Source organism: Heteronotia binoei, chromosome 1, assembly GCF_032191835.1.
Source record: "Heteronotia binoei isolate CCM8104 ecotype False Entrance Well chromosome 1, APGP_CSIRO_Hbin_v1, whole genome shotgun sequence".
In the NCBI taxonomy this organism is placed as follows: Eukaryota; Metazoa; Chordata; class Lepidosauria; order Squamata; family Gekkonidae; genus Heteronotia; species Heteronotia binoei.
Genome location: NC_083223.1, coordinates 204,360,860 through 204,382,583, shown reverse-complemented (window position 1 = coordinate 204,382,583; position 21,724 = coordinate 204,360,860). Strand labels below are relative to the sequence as shown.

The following is a 21,724-nucleotide window of genomic DNA, read 5'->3' as shown; positions in this document are numbered from 1 at the left end:
ATAACACTACAAGGGGGTCTACTCCATCCTATTTGTTGTTCCAAAGAAATCAGGGGACTGGAGAGCGGTGTTGAATCTGAGAGGCCTCAACAAGTGGGTGCAAAAATGGAAGTTCAGAATGGGGTCCCTGCGACATATGCTACAAGTGCTGCAGCAAGGGGATTTCCTTACATCCATGGACCTCAAGGAGGCTTATCTACATATTTCCATACACCCAGAATCCAGATGTTTCCTCTGCTTTTATTTCCAAGGGCAGCATTTCCAATACAAAGCCTTGCCCTTTGGCCTTTCTTCAGCGCCCAGGGTCTTCACCAAGGTAACGGTGGCATTGGTGGCATGTCTTCGTCTGGAGGGCATTCATACTTACCCGTATCTGGATGATATTTTACTACGGGCAAGGGACCACACAACAGCCATGGATCACACAGGGAGGACAGCTGCCCTCCTGAGCATGCATGGGTTCCTCATCAACGAGGACAAGAGCAACATGATACCAAGAGACTGAAACCTTTTTCACACACAGCTTACCTCGCAGTCACAATCCTGTTCCCTCCGCAGCGTCTGTCGGATTTCCCACCATCTGCACCAGAGTTACAGGAAGTGCCGTGGCTTTTGCGTAGCAAACATAAACTGGGTTTTAGCGGTTTACGTTTGCTATGCAAAAGCTGCGGCACTTCCTGTAACTTCGACGCAGATGGTGGGAAATCCGACCAGACACTGCGGAGGGAACAGGATTGTGACTGCGAGGTGAGCTGTGTGCGAAAACGGTCCTAGTACATCTTGGGGCCAGGGTGTGTACATCCCAAGCCACTGTGTTTCTACCAGAGGACAAACAACAAAAGATCTACAACCTGGTGACGGGCATCAGGTCTCAGAGGCAAGCCAACTAATGCACCTGGTGGCGGTCCAAGGGCTGAGGATCTCCTGCATAGACATAGTACCATGGGCACGTTTTCATGCCAGAGCCTTAGAGTGGATGCTTCTTCCCTACCAGAAGGACATTGCCAGACAGAGCCACAGATGGATTGTGGTGACAGACAACCTCAAGAGGAAGCTGAAATGGTGGACAATGTCAGTGAACCTGAGCAAAGGGACCAGCTTCCTCCAGCCACAACAGATGGTGGTCACAACAGATGCCAGCAAGTGAGGCTGGGGAATGCACTGTGGGCATCAGGTAGCACAAGGAAAATGGTCAGAGACAGAAACGAAGCACAGCATCAACTGGCTGAGCTACGGGCAGTCAGACTGGCACTGGTAGCCTTCAGCCACTTGCTGAAGGACCGCCACGTTCTTGTGCGCACCGATAACATGGCAATGAAGGCTCACATAAACCGGCAAGGGGTCACCAGAGCAAGGTCCCTCTTTCAGGAAGCATGAGCTCTGCTCCTATGGGCAGAAGAGAATGTCACAAGCATAAGAGCGGAGTACCTCAAGGGCCAGGCCAACTGCCAGGCAGACTGGCTGAGCAGGGAGGACCTGGACCTGGGATAGTGGGCCTTGAACAGAGAAGTCTTCACCCAGATAGTGAACAGATTCGGACTTCCTGTAATGGATCTTCTAGCAACCTCAAGAAACTGTCAAGTGGACTGATTCCTTTCCAGATTCAAAAAGCCAGCTGATGCACCCATGGCCCAAAGGACTCCTGTATGCCTTCCCACCGCCAGCCCGGCTAGGCCGGCTTCTGAACAGGATCAGGGGAGAGCAGGCAGAAGTACTGCTTGTGGCCCCCTACTGGCCAAGGAGACCATGGTTCTCCAACCTGGTACAGATGGCGACCTCAGAACCATGGAGACTGCCACTCAGACTGGATTTATTACACCAAGGTCCTGTGCTACACCCAGACTCAGAATGGTTACAACTGACAGTATGGAGGTTGAGAGGTCAGGGTTAGAGACCCAGGGGTTCCCCAGGGAGGTGGTCAAAATCATGGTTCAGGCCAGGCGAGCAGCAACTAGACAGATTTACAACCACACGTGGACAATTTTTACCAAGTGGGCATATGAAAACAACTGGGACCCACTGCAAGCATCTTACAAGGAGGTGGTGCTCTTTCTCTTTGATGGCTGGAAGCGTGGCCTTCGGCCTAACACACTCAAGTGCCAGGTGGCAGCACTGCAGGCCTGTTTGGGCGAGGGGAAGCTCAAGGGCCTGTCCAAAAACAAGCATGTGAAGAGGTTCCTCTTGAGAACTAGACAGATGGTGCCACCAGTCCGTCACAGGTTTCCCATATGGAATCTCCCAAAAGTCCTCAGGGCTCTAACAGCACCCCCATTTGAGCCTCTAAGGAAAGTAGAGCTATCATAGAAAGTGGCCTTCCTAGTGGCCATAACATCAGCACGAAGAGTCTCCGAAATTGCGGCCCTGTCTACTAGGAAGGAACTGTGTATATTCCAAAAAGACTCAGTGACAATGAAGACAGACCCCTCGTTTCTTCCAAAGGTAAACTCATATTTTCACCTTAACCAACCAGTCATCCTTCCATCTTTCTGTCCTAATCCAACACATCCAAAAGAGAAGTCATGGCACCAACTTGATGTGCGCAGGGCCTTGCGTATATACCTGAACAGGACTCAGTCATTCCAGCAGACAGACTCTCTATTTGTCTCACATTGTACGCAGAATCAAGGGGAAAAGGCCTCTAAGGCTACCATGGCCTACTGGATCAAGCAATGCATTGCCAAGGCATATGAGGTTCAGGGATTACCCCCACCGGGATCGATCACGGCACATTCCACCAGGCCTGCAGCGACCACTGCAGCATTTGCCACAAGGGCCACAACAGAGGAGATCTGCAGAGCTGCTACCTGGACCTCCTTCTCAACCTTTGTGAGACACCACAGAATAGACCAAGTGGCTTCTGCAGAAGCTGCTTTTGGCAGATAGGTCTTACAGCAAGTTTGGGAACCATGAGTACCAAAAAAAGGAAATGAAAGGCAGAAAAGAAAAACGCATCCCAGAAACCCAGCTTGGGTACTGCTAACCACTTCTGGATGACTTCCCCCCACTGAAGGAAAACGGAGCATTGGCTCTTACCTGAAGGATCCTTCATTCCTCCCGCAAATAAAACTACAGACAAGTTACAAGTCAACAAGACAAAACAAAGAGGGGAGAGAGAAAGAAAAAGAGGCAATAGCAAGTTGAACAAGAGAATAACACAGAGAACCGAGACACTTGATGTGGACACTGCACAGAGCAAAGCTTGGACATAACTGTAGAAGTCAGCCGGGTCTCTCCATTAGGAGCCACACATAACAAAAGAAATTTGTATAGCCCTATCGAGCAAGCAGAGGTGTGACCTAACCACTTCTGGATGACTTTGCCCCCACTGAAGAGAAGGATCCTTCAGGTAAGAGCCAATGCTCCGTTTTAAGTGTGTTTCTGTAAGGTAGTCATGTTCATGCATGATGTGAATTTAGGCCTGCCAGGTCTCATCTTCTCCCCAGCAGGAGGATTTGGGAGGTGTTCCAGGAGGGGGTGGAGCTGTCCATAATGTGATTATATCACACAGATGTCACACCTTCCCTTTAAATGGTTTGGGGGAAACAGGCACCTCACCCACCTGTCCAGCAAGCAATGAATTCACCTCTTGCAGGGCAGGAAGGAACAGGTGGCTCCCACTTGAAAAGAACAGGTGCCCCACACATCTGCCCCACAAGCTGCGAGTTTGCCTCTTGCAGGGCAGGAGTGGGCAACCCTATGTGGAAAGCATGGGTGCCCCAGGCACCCCAGGCCCCACAAGCAGCGAAATTATGGCTTGCGGAGGAGGAGCACACTGCACCCACTCTTTTCAAGTGGGGGCTGCAGACAATTGTTGGGGCAGGACTTCTCCCCAGATGGCTGGCATCTAGGGGGAGCTTGAAAAATTGAGGGATCCCCTGCTCCCACCTGAGGACTGGCATTCCTATGTGAACTGCAGAAAAAGGAGAAAACAGGTCAGCTAGAGTTGGAGAGGAAAGCGATGTGAAGACTGATTTGAAATGGAATTTACTTACCATACCACTGTCATGCCCATGGATAATAGTATCCCAAACAGAATCTTCTATTAAAGACTTCTTGTCATAAACATCAATAAGTTGGCTGACGCTTCGATGCAAGGAGCCCTGGGAGTAAGTGCAATGTATCTGGCTTTGGCTTGGTACTTGGGGAACTGAAGCACTTTGATTGCTACAAGTGCTCATAGGAGAGGCTGGTCCTGGAATTTTGGTATCTACCAATCCCTAAGAATACAGAAACAACACAGATGTTCTCTTACAAAAGTCTGCCTAAAGAGAGAGCCATTAAATTGCAGATACAGCTAAGAAGCTATTCCCTCAATGCAAAACATCCTTGGCTCTTATCCAGATGAGAGTTAATTTCACAACAGTAGCCCATCTTAATAGCAAAGTTTAAAGCCAATAACAATACCATTAAACACACATGGTATGGATCATTAGCGCTCTTTCCAGCTATTCTCTATGGGAACCATAGCCTTCACAAGGTGATCTCCTGTTAAGCATGCATTCTATGTGTGTCCCCAGCATAGCTGCCATTCCATTCCAACAGTGTTCTTTTTCTGTGCAACACCTTCAAGGTTAACAGGATCATTGATTCACTGATGAACTGCAGGGTTGTTGTTTTTCATCCAACACATTATTGGTCCAACTCACATGCACGCTTCACCTCCGCTTCCTGATTGGGTTGCACAGCACTTCCAGAATAGTTTTCTATACTGCTTTGTGGAAAATGCACATTACCACCACAATAAAACTGAGTGATCAAGCTGCAGTATTATGTACATAGGTGGTCCTCATTGTGTTCTGCAGGACAGAATAAACAGGTTCCATTCTGGGTCAGGGAGGAAAGTAAAGCTAGAAACAATTGGAAGACAGCTAAATTTTAAATGTGTATTTGAAGAAATGTGCAAGCTCTTTGGCTGCAAGTTTCCAGTTTCACATTGTCCTTCCATGCCCCCAAACCATGAGAAAAACCATAGCTCAGTGCTACAAAAATGTCCATGTTCAGACTCTGGCATCTTCAGGCATAGGTGTAAAGTATGGGGGGGGGGGGCTCCAGGGCTCCCACCCCACCCCCGAATTTTTTCCCTGGGGACTAAGCCCCCACCAGCAATACTCCTTTAAATGTGAAGTGGTAAAGCTATCCCTTTTGTGTTTTTTTCCTCTCGGCTGCCAAGAAGGGAGTCAGAGACTCAGAGGTATATCTTTTCCCCCTTCTTACAAATGCTAATTGAGCTACAGAGCAGACAATGAGATAAGTGACCCCTTCTCTCCCCTCCCAGGAAACACATATGTGTGAATAGGAAGACTGCTTTGTCTCTGGGAAAAGCTGTTTTGAGCAGACCTGTGTCAAGTGAGTGGGGAAAGAACTTTGATAATGTTTATAGGTAAGGCAACAAAGGTGCAGTACACTTATCAGTAGGGACAGATCTCTCAGATCTATGAAGAGGTGCTTATAATTTATTCTTTCATCTGGCCTGCCTAGAGGGCTGAAAGGGGCAATTGATATTGCAAAAGGTAAGTTTTCTGCAAAAAATTTTGCTGTATCTTTGGACTCACTAGATTAATTACTAAGGTTTTGATATGCAGAACACATCAATATTTAAATATGTTTGGTGTCTGTTGGAAAAGAAAGTATAGCCATTGATCCTCCCTGGCTGCATCCACTTTCAGTGTGGTAATAGTCAGGCTGCAAGGTTGGGCTCAACATACTTACATTTAGGGGAAAGTGAGATTGGAAAGAGGAAAGACTGTTAAGATCAGAGACCTTTTAAAATTATCTGCCCCTCTGACTTCAGCTTTCCATTGCCTTCCCCCTCCCTGCAGCTTCTACAGTGGGGAGGGGGGCAAAGCAGTTTGCATCATTCTCCTCTCCCCCCATGTGATCTGAACAACAACCCTGAGGCGGGTTAGGCTGGAAGTCCATGCCTGGTCCAAAATCACCCAGTCAGCTTCCACAGCAAGAACCTGGGTCTGGCAGATCCCACTCTGAAGCCCTAACTTGTATGTCCCCCACCCCACCCAACCTCAAGGGGAGCTGATCTGTGCCATCTATTTGGACAGCAATTCTAAGAGATCTCCTCACCTGGAGATTGGCAACAGGCGGGGGGCACTCGCCCAGAGGTCTTTAGTGATACCTTTCCAGGTTGCTGGGAAATTCCCAAGGGATCACCATAGGCCTCTGAGGGAAAGGCCTTTCCTCCTGGGGAAACACTGTTGCCAATCTCAAGGTGAGGACTGATTGTACAGTAATTTGTAAAAGTAATTTCTAAATAAACTGTTTGCATTGTTAATTAAAATTTAAAGTTGTATTTTAGCTGTCTGAAGATCATTTGTTGAAGCCAACAAAAATCATTTGTTGCAAGTTGAACCTAAAGAGCAGAAATATACCATGCACAGGAATGCAGTCATTTTCCATAAATTGAATCATGTGATTTTCATTAATGATTTGTTCTGAATATCTGTGTTTTTAAGGTGGGATTTCTAAGCAGTGTTTGAAGAGGCCAAGGTATATAAAATCCTAGGTGGTATGGGGTCATGGGCCATGGGCACTGTTCTGAATTGCCTCAAAATGTACTTGTACTCACTTTGTAGGATATGAGTTTGTAGGAAGTGAGAAGAACATTGCCACTAACTCTGAACTTTGTACATTGCTCAGAAATAGAGCACCCAGAAACTGTTTTGTATTCTGCCCTGAGTCAGAGACCCATGAATTTATCAAACAAAGATATCTGTGATACCATAGTTTTGTCAATTTCAGTACAATCGTACTTTATTAATTAGGCAGAAACTAGACACCTGTAAGTGAACGTCCAGGGAACCTTATAAAATGTTCCTCTAAAGCTTTTCTGTATTGCCTTTTACTGTCCAATTTGTGACCATTGGTTTGTCCTATGCACATGATATGTATATTTGCAGATCTTAAAGTGACTATTCTAAAAGTGAATTTCAAAAACAGGACACAGCAAGAGACTTCTGAGATACCACTATAACCACTGGCAGATTTCCACCTTTTCCTGGGTTTGGCCCAGCCCATGGACATTGTTGTGGGGGGGGGGGGTGCTCCCTAAATTTATGCAGAGGAGGCTTCTCTATAAATTCATAGATAGTGATAATGGAGGCCCCTCCCTGTGATGTCACTCGCTCCTCCCTATGATGTCACTGGATCAAATGCCTCTGGCTAGGCCCCACCCCACCCCTCCCACCCCGCCCTGGGAAATTGAAAAGTCTACGCCCCTGTCTCCAGGTAAAAGTTTACTGGGTTATAAGATGGAAAAAGCTTTTCTCTTGGAGAAATGCTGCCAGCTGAAGTCGTCCTTACTGTGGAATGGATAGACAAATGCTCTGACATATATATATTCAGCATCATACACACACCCCTGAGTGTGTATGTGCTGTCATTCTGTGTATGGCACATGGTATGAGTCTGTTTGTTAATTGCAAAGTGTTGCATTAATGTAGCAAGTTGCTTAGCAACTAGAATGACGACTGCAGATTTATACCCCGCCCTTCTCTCTGGATCAGAGACTCAGAGTGGCTCACAATCTCCTATATCTTCTCCCCCCACAACAGACACCCTGTGAGGTGGGTGGGGCTGAGAGGGCTCTCACAGCAGCTGCCCTTTCAAGGACAACCTCTGCCAGAGCTATGGCTGACCCAAGGCCATTCCAGCAGGTGCAAATGGAGGAGTGGGGAATCAAACCCGGTTCTCCCAGATAAGAGTCCTCACACTTAACCACTATACCAAACTGGCTCTCTAGAATGCATCTAGAATGCTGTGTGGCTGCTATTTCTAAGACACAATTGGCTTCCAGGCCAGTGCCCAGACAATTTGGTTTTCAGGGGCAAAAGATGGAGTACAAAAAGGGAATGGGAGCTGGCCTTCAGTTGTGATGCCTTGATTGGTACAACCCTGAATGCGATTTTGGTTTTGTAAGGATTTGTAACTGCTCAAGTCTTACTGTTGCTGGCCACCTACTATGACATATGAGGGCCTCATTTATGATTTAATCAAATCAAAGTTCCTAAGACATCTGGCACCACATCCAAATTTTGGAATTTTCCAATGAAACCCAGTAAGCATTGTTTACTCTTGTGTACCATACAATAATATAGAAATTAAAGGCAGTATTGCCTACTTAGCAACCTAAACAACAAAATATGGAAAGGTGTGCACTCAGGTAGCGGTGGTTGTGCTGTAACAAAGTGTGCAACACAGAGAAGGTTATCATGCAAACACACTCCAAAGGCATGCAATTGTTGATTGAGCCACACTGCTGTATAGCTACCTCAAAGTGCATTGTGTAGCGTTTGAGTGTAACACTGCTTGATGCTTCAGACATATCAGCGACCGTCTCAAACTGAGATTAAAAGGGGAAGAAAGGTGTTAATGGCATTTCTAAATAACCTGGGTGCCATGACAAATGTTCTGTTGTATGGCTAGGTTGCAATGAAATGTCTGCAAATGAGTGGGCCAGAGCACCAACTCTAAGAATGCCTGTGAAATTCCAGTATCTTCAGGTAAAGTGATGTTGATCAGCGGTGACTGAGAATTGCCTCATTATACAGAGTTAGAGAAATGGAAAGGTGTTCCTAGTACAGGCTTATGGCAACTGAAAGCCAATTTGTTGTTCTCTGAGGCAAGTTTCCCTTGTATTTGTATGGGACTGCAGAGGCTATGTGTTCCAAATTCAAGCAAGTAATTGAGTTAGGTGTAAAACCTGCACTTACAATTATCTGTTACCGTATGCTGTGTGACCTTGAAAGTGATAATAAAACACAGACTCCTTCCATCTATTGCAGAGAGAGCGCTGTTGCCTAGGCGGTTCAGAATATATCTTTCTCAAATGTTTATGCAGACATATGCATTGCAAAGGCTTACCTTATCTGAGCTCCGTGATACTTGTGAAGACGAGATGACAGGGACTTGTAAAAGAGTAGCAATAGGAGGCTGAGGGCAGGGATTATCAGGGAAAGAGGGATTCTGCTTTTTGAAACATCATAGGTGCAGGAAAGAAAGAAGGAAACACAAGGCAGGCGAGAAGAAGACAAGGAGTTAAAAATAGGAGACCAAAAAACCACATTTCAGACAGTTAACCTTTCAAAGAAAAAGGAGAAGCAAAACTAGGAATTTTGCCTTTTTAAATTTAAAATTCTACCAGCCATCAACAGTCATAGAAGAAATAAAATTCCAATGTGCCATTTTATTTCAAAAGCAGAAGAATACGGAAAATCTTGATAAGCAAATTTATCTTTTAAAGAAGAAATATGTTAAGTGACAAAAAAGGAGTGATTTGTTTCTCCAAGATACCATTTCATTTCAAAGTTGAGAGGCAGATACTGTAATACTCTGAGAAAATTGAGAAGGAGTTGTTTTACATCGGAACTGAATTTTGTGTGGCTCAAAAAGCATCTTCCAGTTCTGCTTTTGACAGTTGTCTATATATTTGTGGGGACTGTTTTTTGTTCCATGGGCTTCTACTGCTTCTTAGTGCCATTTTCTCTGCCTTGCTTCTGTCTTCTGCCTCATTTGCTGTTACTGCCATTGAATCAGACTGGCTGTTGCAACCTATATCATGTTACATACAGGCATCCTTGTGCTCATCAACAAAAATCATGAGCCTCACCACACCCAAACATATTCAGCTGCATTATGGACAAATGACTAGATTAGGAAAGTGAGGGCAAAGGGAAACAAAAAAATGGCTCTAAGAAACTGCAGCTTCTAGGGGAAACAAAAGAATGCTGAACTAAATCTACATCACGCAAACATTAAACCATTTTTTCATGAATTTGGTTGGTTTTGATAATATGCTAATATTGAAGTGAATATCATATTTGATCCTATCAAATTTTCAGCTGGTGCAAAAGTCAGGAGGGGCAACTCTGCCTGATCCCCTTCTCACTGCAGACCCCTATCCTGTAAGGTTTTTTGTCTACATGGGTTGCACAATCCTCAGCACAGTCTTCGGATGGTCGCAAGGGGCTTCTCCTTCCCCTTGCACCTGCAGAAAATCTGGCATGGCCCAACCAATTGAAATCAGTGAATACTGGCTGTGACTGTGCTACCATTATCTCAATAAAAGATGGAGTAGGCCTGCAATTTACATACAGAGATATACCCAATTCTTTACAGATGTCTTTTCTGTGCATATTACAGCATTCATAAATGATTTGGAAAGTATTCTTAAATAGTAGCCTTTGTCTTGCTAGCAGTCTATGACTGAGTGAGAATTTCCCCTAAATTCCTAACTAAACAGATTGGATAGAGTTACACCATGGCTTGGGTAGCAACAAGTGATTGATGCATCAGCATCAACCATTCTATATAAGATGGCCTTACCCGTAAGATTCTTGTGATAATTAATGATGCCTAGATTTCTTACAAATGCATAGAAAATTGTGTACACACAGAAGCATTTCTCATACGATCATTCTTGTCAAAGGCCATTATTGGTTTTGCTCATAATTTAGGTTTTAAGAAAGAGTTTGAATGGGAAAACTGGGATTAAAAACATAAAAGTTAAGTCACTTTTTCAGTTGGACCTTTCCATTCATGTTATAGGTTCCAGCTGACTTTCAAAAAGTGCTGTAAGGGCAAAGATGAAGAAGAAGACAAGAAGGCGACATTGGATTTATATTCTGCCCTCCACTCAGAGTCTCAGAGAGGCTCACAATCTCCTTTATCTTTCTCCCCCACAACAAATACCCTGTGAGGTAGGTGGGGCTGAGAGGGCTCTCACAGCAGCAGCCCTTTCAAGGACAACTCCTACGAGAGCTATGGCTGACCCAAGGCCATTCCAATAGCTGCAAGTGGAGGAATGGGGAATCAAACCCGGTTCTCCCAGATAAGAGTCCGCACACTTAACCATTACACCAAACTGGCTCTCAGATGGATTCAGGTGGGTCACTGTGTTGGTCTGAAGCAATAGAACAAAGTTTGAATCCAGTAGAACCTTCAAGACCAACAAAGTTTAATTCTAGGTATAAACTTTCATGTGCAGACCCTATGCCAAAGGATAAATGTACACCAAGAATCACAAAATCGAGAAAACTGTAGGAGAACATTTAAAACCCCTATTGCATTCAATGTGAGGTCTCAAAGTAGCTGTTTTATTGCAAAGTAGAAAAAAGGAGAAACAGACTGAAATAGGAGATTGCTGAATTACAAATTATTACAACACCCAGGACAATTGAACCTTCAGGGCTTAACAGAGAAACTGGGTTCTTATCTCACCACACATGCTAAGTCACTCAGTTCTCACTTATACCCAGAATTAAATTTTGTTGATCTTAACAGGTATCACTGGATTCAAACTTAGTTCTCACATCTGTTTATTAACTCTTTATTATCTGTATGCTAGTTTGCTGCTATTAACAGGTTTTACCAACTGCTTTAATCCAATCTTAGTTATACTTATCACTCAGTTACTTATACTCTAATTAGCTCTTCCTGGCAACTAACCTCCCTTACTCTTTCTCTCTACCTATATGTAATGATTGAGGAAGTCTTTTTTCAAAGTATCTGTAGAAGTGTCCATGCACATGAAAGCTTATACCCAGAATTAAGCTTTGTTGGTCTTAAAGGTGCTACTGGACTCAAACTTTGTTTTTAAAGGCAAAAAATAATTTTGGATATTATACAAGAGTATGTGTGGGAGGGAGGGATGAACATTTTGCCTAAAGCCGCATACAATAAAATAATGCCCCCTACCCACAACAAATTAATAAATATAAAATAATATAAAAATTAGGGCCCAACATAAACAGTTGAACAGCATTTTAAAGTAGTTGGAAACCAGTAAAGGTCAAGAAAAACAGAAGCAGAAGTCACCCATTTAAAGGCTTAGGGAATAAAAAGACTGCAACTTGCTACAAAAAAAGAAAGAAAAATAAGCAGGTGCCTCCTGGATCCGTCCTGGAACTGTGTTCCACTGTAAAAGTGTGTTCCATAAACAGGGTGTCATCATCACAACAGGCTACCACCTAAATAATCATCTTAGTAAGAGGCATCCTGAAAGAAGTCCCTGATGCAGATTTCTTCAAGTGCATGGCCCTAAGCCAGGAAGGGCTTTAAAGCCCTTTGAACTGTGGCCCAAAATAACTGAGGTGGCCTTTCAGCTTTAAGCCCTCTGCCTGAAAGAGCTATCTGGCATTCCTAGACAATTGGGGGGAGGGGGCGGGGTTGCTAAGACATTTAGAGTATCTTATTGCATATGCTCTTTGTCTTGCAAGAGAAAGCTCTTTGTCAAGAATTTGAATTGAGTCATGGCTGAGTTAGTTGTAATCGCCAAATTTCCACCCCAGCTTCTAGGGCTCAACTAGATGAGATTCATGAGTGAATCTCCTTCAAATTCCTTTGCATTGGCATTAACAGGAGCTGGGGGAAAGCTGGGTGGAGGTAACCATTTTTTTTATTTAAAAAGCTCCTATTTACTCCAATATGGAAAATTTATTGGTGCCATCTGTAAATGGTCTGTGGCAGGAGACACAGCAAAAGCAGGGAATAAGGATTAAGGATTATTTCCCCGCCCCCCCACCCCGACACTGGTTTTCTGATCAACCTGTAATAACAGGGTTTTCTTTCCATTTGGTACTTTTCATACATTTAATCTCATAATAACATGTAGTAATAGTCATCCTTAATAAACTCCTAGTGACGATTCCTATAAGCTTTGTAGCAAACCAAGCTGTTTTTTTAAAGCTCACTGTTCAGGTTCAGAAACCTAAATAAAATTGGTTAAACGGGCCCTAATTTTGCCTTTACTATCAACACGGAGCCACCATAGAAATGTTGCTGAGAGCAGCATCCCCCAAGCTCCTGAGGTCATTCCTGAAACGCAGACATCTTCCTTTAAGGCACCCGCTTGGCCCCCTAATGTTGTAATGCTCGAGAAGTAGCCATGGCAATGACAGGTCCTTAAGGGTCTACATAAAAATTAAAATTGTCGACTTGCTATACTCTTAACAATGTTTTTAACAAAGGATTAAGCTGTGAAAATGTCAGAAACAGTCAAGCATGATGTTCAGTCTGAACAAAGAAATCCCCACAGGACATGTGGGAGCTGAAGAATGGCTAGCTATAATTCTACAAAGGACCCTTTAAAAAGTCACAAAGCACAGATAAAAATTGCTTTTCTTTTCAGTTTCATAACTTTGCCAAGTGTCACATCATTGGAGGAAGCATCTCTTTACTTTTTACTAATATTGTTTTAAAATAATTTTATTATGTAGATTCGGATTAAAGTTCTTCAGACAGTTCACAGCACAGTAAATAATAACAATAATTACTGTATGGATTTGTGTGTAGAATAGCCAGAAGATCCTAAGATTGTCTGGCAGTTAGAAGTTCTAGCTCCTTTTTTAGCATTATACATCACTAGGTGGTGAGCTAGATTTGTTTTTAAGGCAAGAGACGTTTCAGAGGTGGTTTCCCATTGCCTGCCTCTGCGTCACACCCCTAGAATTCCTTGGAGGTCACCCTTCCAAATAGTAGCTAAGGTCGACTCTGCTTAGTTTCCAAGATCTTATGGGATCAGGCTAGCCTGGGCTACCCAGATAAGGGTTATAGCATAGTAAATAGTACAAATATGACAGACAGCATGGCATAGTGGTTAGAGTGTCAGACTAGGATCTAGGAGACTTCAGTTTGAATCCCCATTCTGCCATGGAAGTGTGCTGGATCACCCTGGGCTGGTCACACACTTTCAGACTAACCTAGGGGTTGTTGTGAGGATAAAACTGAATAGAGGAGAAGCCACTTGGGTTCCCATTGGGAAGAAGAGTATAAATGAAGAAGATTAAAAAAAATAGATTCAAGCCAATGAAAAATTGGTGACACAATAGCATCATAAAGGAAACCGATAACAATGAAATATTAAAAGAAGCAATGAAGACGGAAATTTAAAAACCAACCAAAATCCATCAAACATTATACGATTTAAACTGCTACATATCACCATATGTGCGGAAGAACAAAAAACACCTTCACAAAAATGTTGTCCAGCTAGATTAAACACTTCTAAATACTTTCTTTGGCAAGAATTGTGTGTGCAAAGTGCTATCAAGTCACAGCCAACTTATGTTGGGGGGAGGGACGGTGGCTCAGTGGTAGAGCATCTGCTTGGGAAGCAGAAGGTCCCAGGTTCAATCCCTGGCATCTCCAAAAAAGGGTCCAGGCAAATAGGTGTGAAAAACCTCAGCTGGAGACCCTGGAGAGCCTCTGTCAGTCTGAGAAGACAATACTGACTTTGATGGACCAAGGGTCTGATTCAGTATAAGGCAGCTTCATATGTTCATATATGTTGACCCTAGGGGAGGGATGGTGGCTCAGTGGCAGAGCATCTGCTTGGTAAGCAGAAGGTCTCAGGTTCAATCCCCAGCATCTCCAACTAAAAAGGGTACAGGCAAATAGCTGTGAAAAACCTCAGTTGAGACCCTGGAGAGCCACTGCCAGTCTGAGTAGACAATACTGACTTGATGGACCAAGGGTCTGATTCAGTATAAGACAGTTTCATATGTTCATATATGTTCTAATGAGGTTTTCAAGGCAAGTGAGAAGCAGAGGCAGTTTGCCATTGCATTTCTCTGTAAAGTCTTCCTTGGAGGTTTCCATTCAAGGTACCAACCCTGTTTATCTTCCTTCCAAGATCTGATGAGATCAAGCTATACCATGTTGCCTTCCCCTCCCTTAGGAAAATTAGGGTGACACAAAATATTGCATTCAACATGAGGCTGCCACCCAAAATGGCAGCCCAGTGTCACGTTTACGACTCTTGACAAGCTTAGAGTGTCTCCTGACACTACTTTGTACCACTGGCTGCTGCAGATGCAGGTACACACAGCATGCGTATGTGCACCTAGTTCTAAACAGAATGAGAGGAATATGCCATAAAGTTGTTGCTCGGGTCAAGTGTAATGGCTATTTCCTGTCTATGCACAAGTAAGGCAGCAGTTCTAAGAACACTGGGGCTACTTCTGAGTAGACCTGCTCAGGATTGCATCTTAAGTTGATCAGAGATAAAAATGCATTTTCCTCTGGTTCCATTTATAAATGGCTGACTGACAGAGGGCTCATTCATACTGTTTAAAGTCCTCCCTCAAATCTCTACATATATAGGAACATGGTCACATGGAAAAAGAACCAGGCTTCACACTTGGTGGGCTTCATCATCACTATGACTGTGGCTGTATTCTTTCCACACCTACTGCTGATTCCCCAGGGGTATACTTTCCTATCTATTTCATATCTTCAACAGCTTGCATCATTATGTATATGCACATACAATCATATATGCGTGTGAAGATGAATATATGTCCATACATGGAAAATGCATTTACAGCTATTCCCTCTCTGAAAAAATGTATCGCCTGTGCACCTTACCATATGTGTTTCTCCATGTGAGTAGACTGCCATTGGTGACATCCTCTTTTGAAGTGGAACTAAAGGAGGTCTTTCCCTTGCATATGGTTGCTTACTTATTTTCCTTTGCAGAATCAGGGACAGAAAAACTGCCAGAAGGATCAAGCCCAGGATGGCCATAAGTGCCACAAACCAGAGCTCTGTGTAGAACACTGCCTGCTTTTTTGTTGCTTCTTCCTTTTCTCCTGGGGTTGTTAACACAGGACCTGTCAAATTCAAAGTGGGGAGAGTTACTTTAGAAAGCAAATGTTCTGTGATGCATTTACTCCCATTATTTTATTGTCTGTGGTGTTGAGAAGATACTGATAGCAGGTGCTATCACTTTGTGCTAATTTGCATTTTTGCTCAGGGTGCTGCAGTGGGCCAATGTGGGTTGGAATATAAAGCTTCCTACACTCCAGAGACCATGCCTGTAAGTCCTGACATTGCTACTTGGGCTGGAAATCACCACAATACTGGCATCTATCAGGGAAGAGTAGATGTGAAAGATGGGGCAGAACTGGAGGCAGGTTCATCAAAGTAACCTTGAACAGCTGAAACAATTATCTGAAGCTTATAAGGAAAGGTGTAGGTATGTTGCAAAAAGCAGTGGTCAATGACTGTGGTCAATGGAATCCTTGTGGGGGCTTTAAAGGAGGCAAAATGGGATTTGAGGCAAAGAAGGGGGGGTTGGGGGGGGAAGAGATCAGAATAAGCCATGAGGGATTTTGTTAGTCTCTTCAGGAAAGAGACATTTTCTGCACATAGCCATCTTGTGCAGAAAATGCAATCACTTTGTTTGTTCAAGAGTATGAAACATTGCCTGTGGTTTCTCTGTAGAAACTCATAGGCCAACTGAAACAACAGTATGGAAGAGTGCCAAGGCCCAAGAGGAAGAAAACCAATGCAGATTACTCATCCAAGAGTAGGAAAAATTCTTGGAGCTTTGCTAGCACATTTCATTGAAACGTTTGTTCACACAGAGCATTTTAAAGCCAAGCAACAAATAAATTTATTTCATGCCCTTGAACTATGCAAAACAGTTTAATACAATCAGACAAACTATCCATATAGACCAACATCCTGTTACCAACAGTTGCCAGCTGATTCCTCAGGAATTCATAAGTAGAGCATAAAAGCATCAGCAATGTCTACTGTTTGCAACTCCAGCAGCAGGGGGAGGGTGCTGAAGGCAAAGGGCTCCCTTATTCCCTGTACTCTCATAACCCCATTTCCAGCCCAGGTTTGAATAACGCATGCACAACCTAGTTTTTGATATAGAACTGGTCAGGACTTTCTCTGTAGCAGGAACTCCTTTGCATATTAGGCCACAAATCCCTGATGTAGCCAATCTTCCAGGAGCTTAAAGTAGGCCCTGTATTAAAATCCCTGTAAGCTCTTGGAGGATTGGCTACATCAGGGTGTGTGGCCTAATATGCAAAGGGGACTGGAACTGGCCACAACTTTATCAGTTATAACTGTAAGAAGACTTGGCACAGCATGGGGCACTGGATTCTGGTCGCTGACTGCACCGCCAGCCAGTCGATGATCTGACCACCCCAGCTTGCTGACTAGGGCACGGGAACCATGGGATGGCAGGTCACTGGATCTCACAAGGGTCACAACCCTAAAGTGGTCTCCCCTGCCACATGAGCATGAGGGTAACCCCAGCAGTCCCCCTGGGCTGGGTGCTCCTCTAGAAAACCTCACCCCAAGATCCCTTAAGGGGATCCTCATACTCTTTCCTGAGAATGGATCTGGCTCCATGCTAATACCACAACAGCCAGGCCTCCTAACACCCAGATCCTGCCAACACTGCTACAGCTGTAGCCAAGCCTATGGGGCATCCCTAATACCACACCACCAGATATCCATCCCCCAGTGAGACAGGTGAATCCCATCAGGCTGAAACAGAGCTTCCAGTTGTAGCTTAATGTCGGGATGGCAAATGCTATGCTCCCCCCCCCCTCGCTGCCCCACCATGGCCTCCATTCTTTTGCCCAGCCTCTTGGTCATCCTTCTCCTTGCCACATCAACCTGTTTGGGGTAGAGGGCCCTGTGCCAAGAGCACCGCTGTAGCCAATCAGACCAGAAAATGGTCACAGCTAGGAGCTTCTCCCTCAATGTCTGCAGGTCCACCTTGGCTCAGTGTGCTGCTTCAATGCCAGTGCAAACCCCCAAATTGTTTTTGACAAGTTGTATCATTAATGCACTGGGATTCTGGTTATTTCACAAACAATACTACACTGTAGGTAGAAAGGCATTCCATTTCTTACCTCACTCACCAAACCAAGTGACTCGCATCCATTTTTTTCCAAATAAACCAAGTCAGTGTAATTTTGTAAGATCTCAAAACTCAACTATTATAGCTGCACCATCTTTTCTTTAAAATAGATACGTGTCACCTACCTCAGGCTACACTATTGCTGATTTTGATAAAAAGATACAGTTAGATCAGAAGTATCAGTTTATGAGAATGTTAAAATTACATTTCACTTTTTTGTTTATCCAGCAAAGACATGATTTGCTATTCAATACAATATTTGCTATCGAATACAACAAATATATTTTAGAAGTTTGTTAGAAGGCTGCATTAGATGTTGAATGGCTTTTAATATCCTACCAAAAGCAAAATACAGAGGCATCCAAGTAATGGACAGGTTTACCTTTTAGCATTCATCTTAGTGATAAACTAGTAGCTTCTTGGGGAGAGCTGCCCCATGCTCATTTGCTTAGATTGACAGAAGATTGCCAAAAAGAAGAGTGTGTTTGATTTTTTTTAAAAAAGAGAACAATTACCGTGCCAAAGAACATTGACAAAGGCTTCGACAACATTGCTTTCCCCATATATCTATTCCAACATGATTCCTAGAGACCAATATTTAACAGTGAATTGATACACAACATGTCTTTAAGCACTTACCAAGTTCCATAGCTGTATTGTATTTGATTACTGGTGTTACAGCACTACCTTCATCTGTGGTGCATGATACCTGAAATAAATAGGCTGGGGAAAACTTGTATTATTAAACTAAGCAAATTAATTGCACAAAAAATCAAATTATTTTATTCTTATATTATGTCATTATTTTCTATATCACCACCACAAATATCTTTTACTCAGCTCTAAGGATGCCAGTTCCGGGGGGGGGGCAGGCTGGGGATCCCCCAGTTTTTGGGGTTCCCTCAGATGCCAGCCAGCTGGCCAATGGGGGAACCCCATCCCCAACAGTTACCCATGACCCTGCTTGAAAAGAATAGGTGTCGTGCATGCCTGCCCAACAAGTGGCGAATTTGTGGCTTGCAGGGCAGGCACCCATGGAGCCTTTTTTTTTCCAAGTGGGGCCTGTCTGCTCCTGCCCTGCAAGCAGCAAATTCCCATTTAAAGGGAAGGTTTCATTTTCTTCCCAACCATTTAAAGGGAAGGGAGACACTGCATCCCTGACATAATGATGTTTTTGCATGGTATCATCATGTTGATGGCCCCTCTCCCTCCCAGAATGTCCCCAAAATCCCTCCGCTGGGAAGAAGATGGGACTTGACAACCTACTCAATTTCTATCTTAAAAATGGATTCCAATCTTTAATCCATCACCTATGGGAGCAGCTGCATGAACAGGAAGTGTCCAACCTGCTCAACAGAACTTACTTTCCTTCTTTTTCACCCTCTGTGTTGCACTGCAATAAAATGGCCACCATTCCAATGGAAGACCCATGTATACCTCCCAATGGGTATTGTCCTGTTTCTCCCCTAGAACACATATATTTTACATGGTGCACTTAAGAGGAAAGGGATGATTGCAGGCTAATACTAGAGGTACATGTGGGTATGTGCTGAGAGAGGAAGGGAGTCCACTGAACTCTGTGCTAATCTCATCATGCACATAACAGCTGCTTAGATGGGAGATGTGTCATGATCCTGGGCCTAGTGAGGCCTACAGACTCCAGAGAAGCCTGCCTAGGAGTTATTACAGAAAGATATTTCCCAGGATCCCTTCTGTCCCTCTGATTGGGTGATAAGGTTTTGGAAGGAAACTAGCCCAGAGAAGAGTGGGACCTGGGAGCAAAACATAAAAGGGCCAAACACAGACAGGATGTGTTCTCTCTGGAAAAGGCTGCAGGAGAGAAGGCAGTAGGGTTGCCAAGTCCAATTCAAGAAATATCTTGGGACTTTGGGGGTGGAGCCAGGAGACTTTGGGGGTGGAGCCAGGAGACACTGGGGGTGGAGCCAGGAGCAAGGGTGTGACAAGCATGATTGAACTCCAAGGGAGTTCTGGCCATCACATTTGAAGGATAGGGGCACCTTCTTTTGGGGCTCATAGAATTGGACCCCCTGGTCCAATCTTTTTGAAACTTGGGAGGTATTTTGGGGAGAGGCACTAGATGCTATACAGAAAATTTGGCGCCTCTACCTCAAAAAACAGCCCCCCCCCCAGAGCCCCTGACACCCGCGGATCAATTCCCGATCATTCCCTATGGGAATTGTTCCTGGAGGTGCATAATGGCTATGGGGGTAGAGCTTCCCCCGCCAGCCAGCTGGCTGGGGGAGGGGGGAAGCCTGTAAAACCAGGGGATCCCCCACTGGGACCTGGGGATTGGGAAGCCTAGAAGGCAGCAGGAGAGATCCCTTACCCAAGGTGGTGAGTTTTGGTATTAGATGAAGGGAATGTCTAGCTAAATGCATCAGGGCTTCTGTTTTTTTTGCACCCGCCGTACTGTATACATATTTCACTGTTTTTACCCACTTATTATTTGAGCACTGAAAATAAACTGTTGTTATCCTGCTTGGGTCCTCAGATCTCCTTGGTCACAGTTAAGAGGTATTTACTAATAAGGAAGATACAGGGGTGCCTAGGTGCTCTGGGCCCTCCCATGAAGACCCTTACCAAAGTGGTGGCAGCCAGTAGAAGGCCCTCTGAGGCCCCTGCTGCGTGACAAGATGGAGTGGAGTATATTCTTAGTTTGTATATAATTGTTTTTGCCAGACCATACTATGTATGACCTGAATATTAGCCCCACTGAACATATTGGAAAATTGTAGATGAAATGTACTGAGTGACGAGATGTGTTGAAGGCAACATGCTTTATTAGCGAGTACATCACAAGGCAAGGCAACGCGGGCTGGGTCTCAATTATATACATATCCCGGAACAACCCACAGTCTGGCCAGGTCTAATCCTGGCCAGTTAAACTTCCCACCACAGATCTTGATTGGCGGAGCATATTTGCGGAGCTACATCCGGGGACCAGTGGGCTTTCACTGGTCACCTCTGTAGCGTCCGCTGTGTTGTAATTTCGGGACTGAAATGCAAGACACAACACTCCTCCCCCCCCTAGTTCAAGACATAAAGTCTTTCAAGTAGGCTGGCGCCCTGCGTTCCCGGGTTGACCTCCTTCGGGTTATTTGCGGAGTTGGAGCGGCCGCCATGGCTGGCAGGGCGGCTGGTTCCTTGTGATGGGATGATGCCAGAAAAGAGCTGTCCATCGCCTATTGCTGTTCCGAAATCTCCTCTCTGGGGGGGGGCTCCCTCCACTGTGGTGCTCTTCCTCCCGCATAGTTGGTGCGGCTGGCATAGGGTGGGCAGCTTCAGGGGGTGTTGCTGTTAGTACTCCCCAACTTCCCACTCCCCTGATCGCTGTCGGTTTTTTCGGCAATGTGCGATGGCGCAGCTGGTCAATATGCCTCAGGGTCTGGCTCCCCTCCAACGAGACCTCGTAGGAGCGGAACCCAGTGACCCGCAGCACCCGGGCGGCTAACCACTCCGGCCCGCTTGCAAAGTTTTTTGCATATATCAGATCCCCTGGAAAGAATCCCCTAGCGACTTCCCTGGTTTCGGGGGAACTGCGGAGGTCCGTAGCCCGGTCAAGATGCAACCTATCTAGCCTCATGATCAACTTCCTCCCCATTAGTAACTCAGCAGGGCTTAACCCGGTGACGGGGTTGGGGGTGATTCTGATATCAAATAAGAAGGCTGCCAGGCGGTGATCCCAATCTCCCTGTACAATGCGACCCAGGGCCTCTTTAGTGGTGCGCACCATGCGCTCTGCTTGGATGGAAAGGGGCGGACCGAATGTGCTGGATGAGGTACTGATTCAAGAACTCCTGGAATTCCCAGGAGGTGAAAGCGGTCCCATTGTCCGTGACGAGGGTCTCGGGAATCCCATAAGTGCAAAAGACCCTTTGGAAGGCTCTGACCACCGCTGTGGTGGAGGTTGAAGCTACGGGAATCACTTCCAACCACTTGGTGTAAGCATCGACTAAGATAAAGAATATTTGGCCCTGGTATGGCCCCGCAAAGTCTAGGTGTAACTGGGACCACGGCCTCCTATTG

General features: G+C 44.9%; 1 protein-coding gene across 1 annotated transcript in view; it reads right to left on the bottom strand.

Moving 5' to 3' along the window:
- Window positions 1–21,724, bottom strand: part of USH2A (usherin) — a 1,244,521-nt gene that overhangs the window by 3,221 nt on the left and 1,219,576 nt on the right. The window contains exons 69-71 of the mRNA XM_060246775.1: window positions 18,317–18,400; window positions 15,376–15,620; window positions 3,993–4,217 (exon numbers count right to left, since the gene is read on the bottom strand). Of these exons, the coding sequence (XP_060102758.1) occupies window positions 3,993–4,217; window positions 15,376–15,620; window positions 18,317–18,400 (554 nt within the window). The remainder of the gene's footprint in view (window positions 1–3,992; window positions 4,218–15,375; window positions 15,621–18,316; window positions 18,401–21,724) is intronic.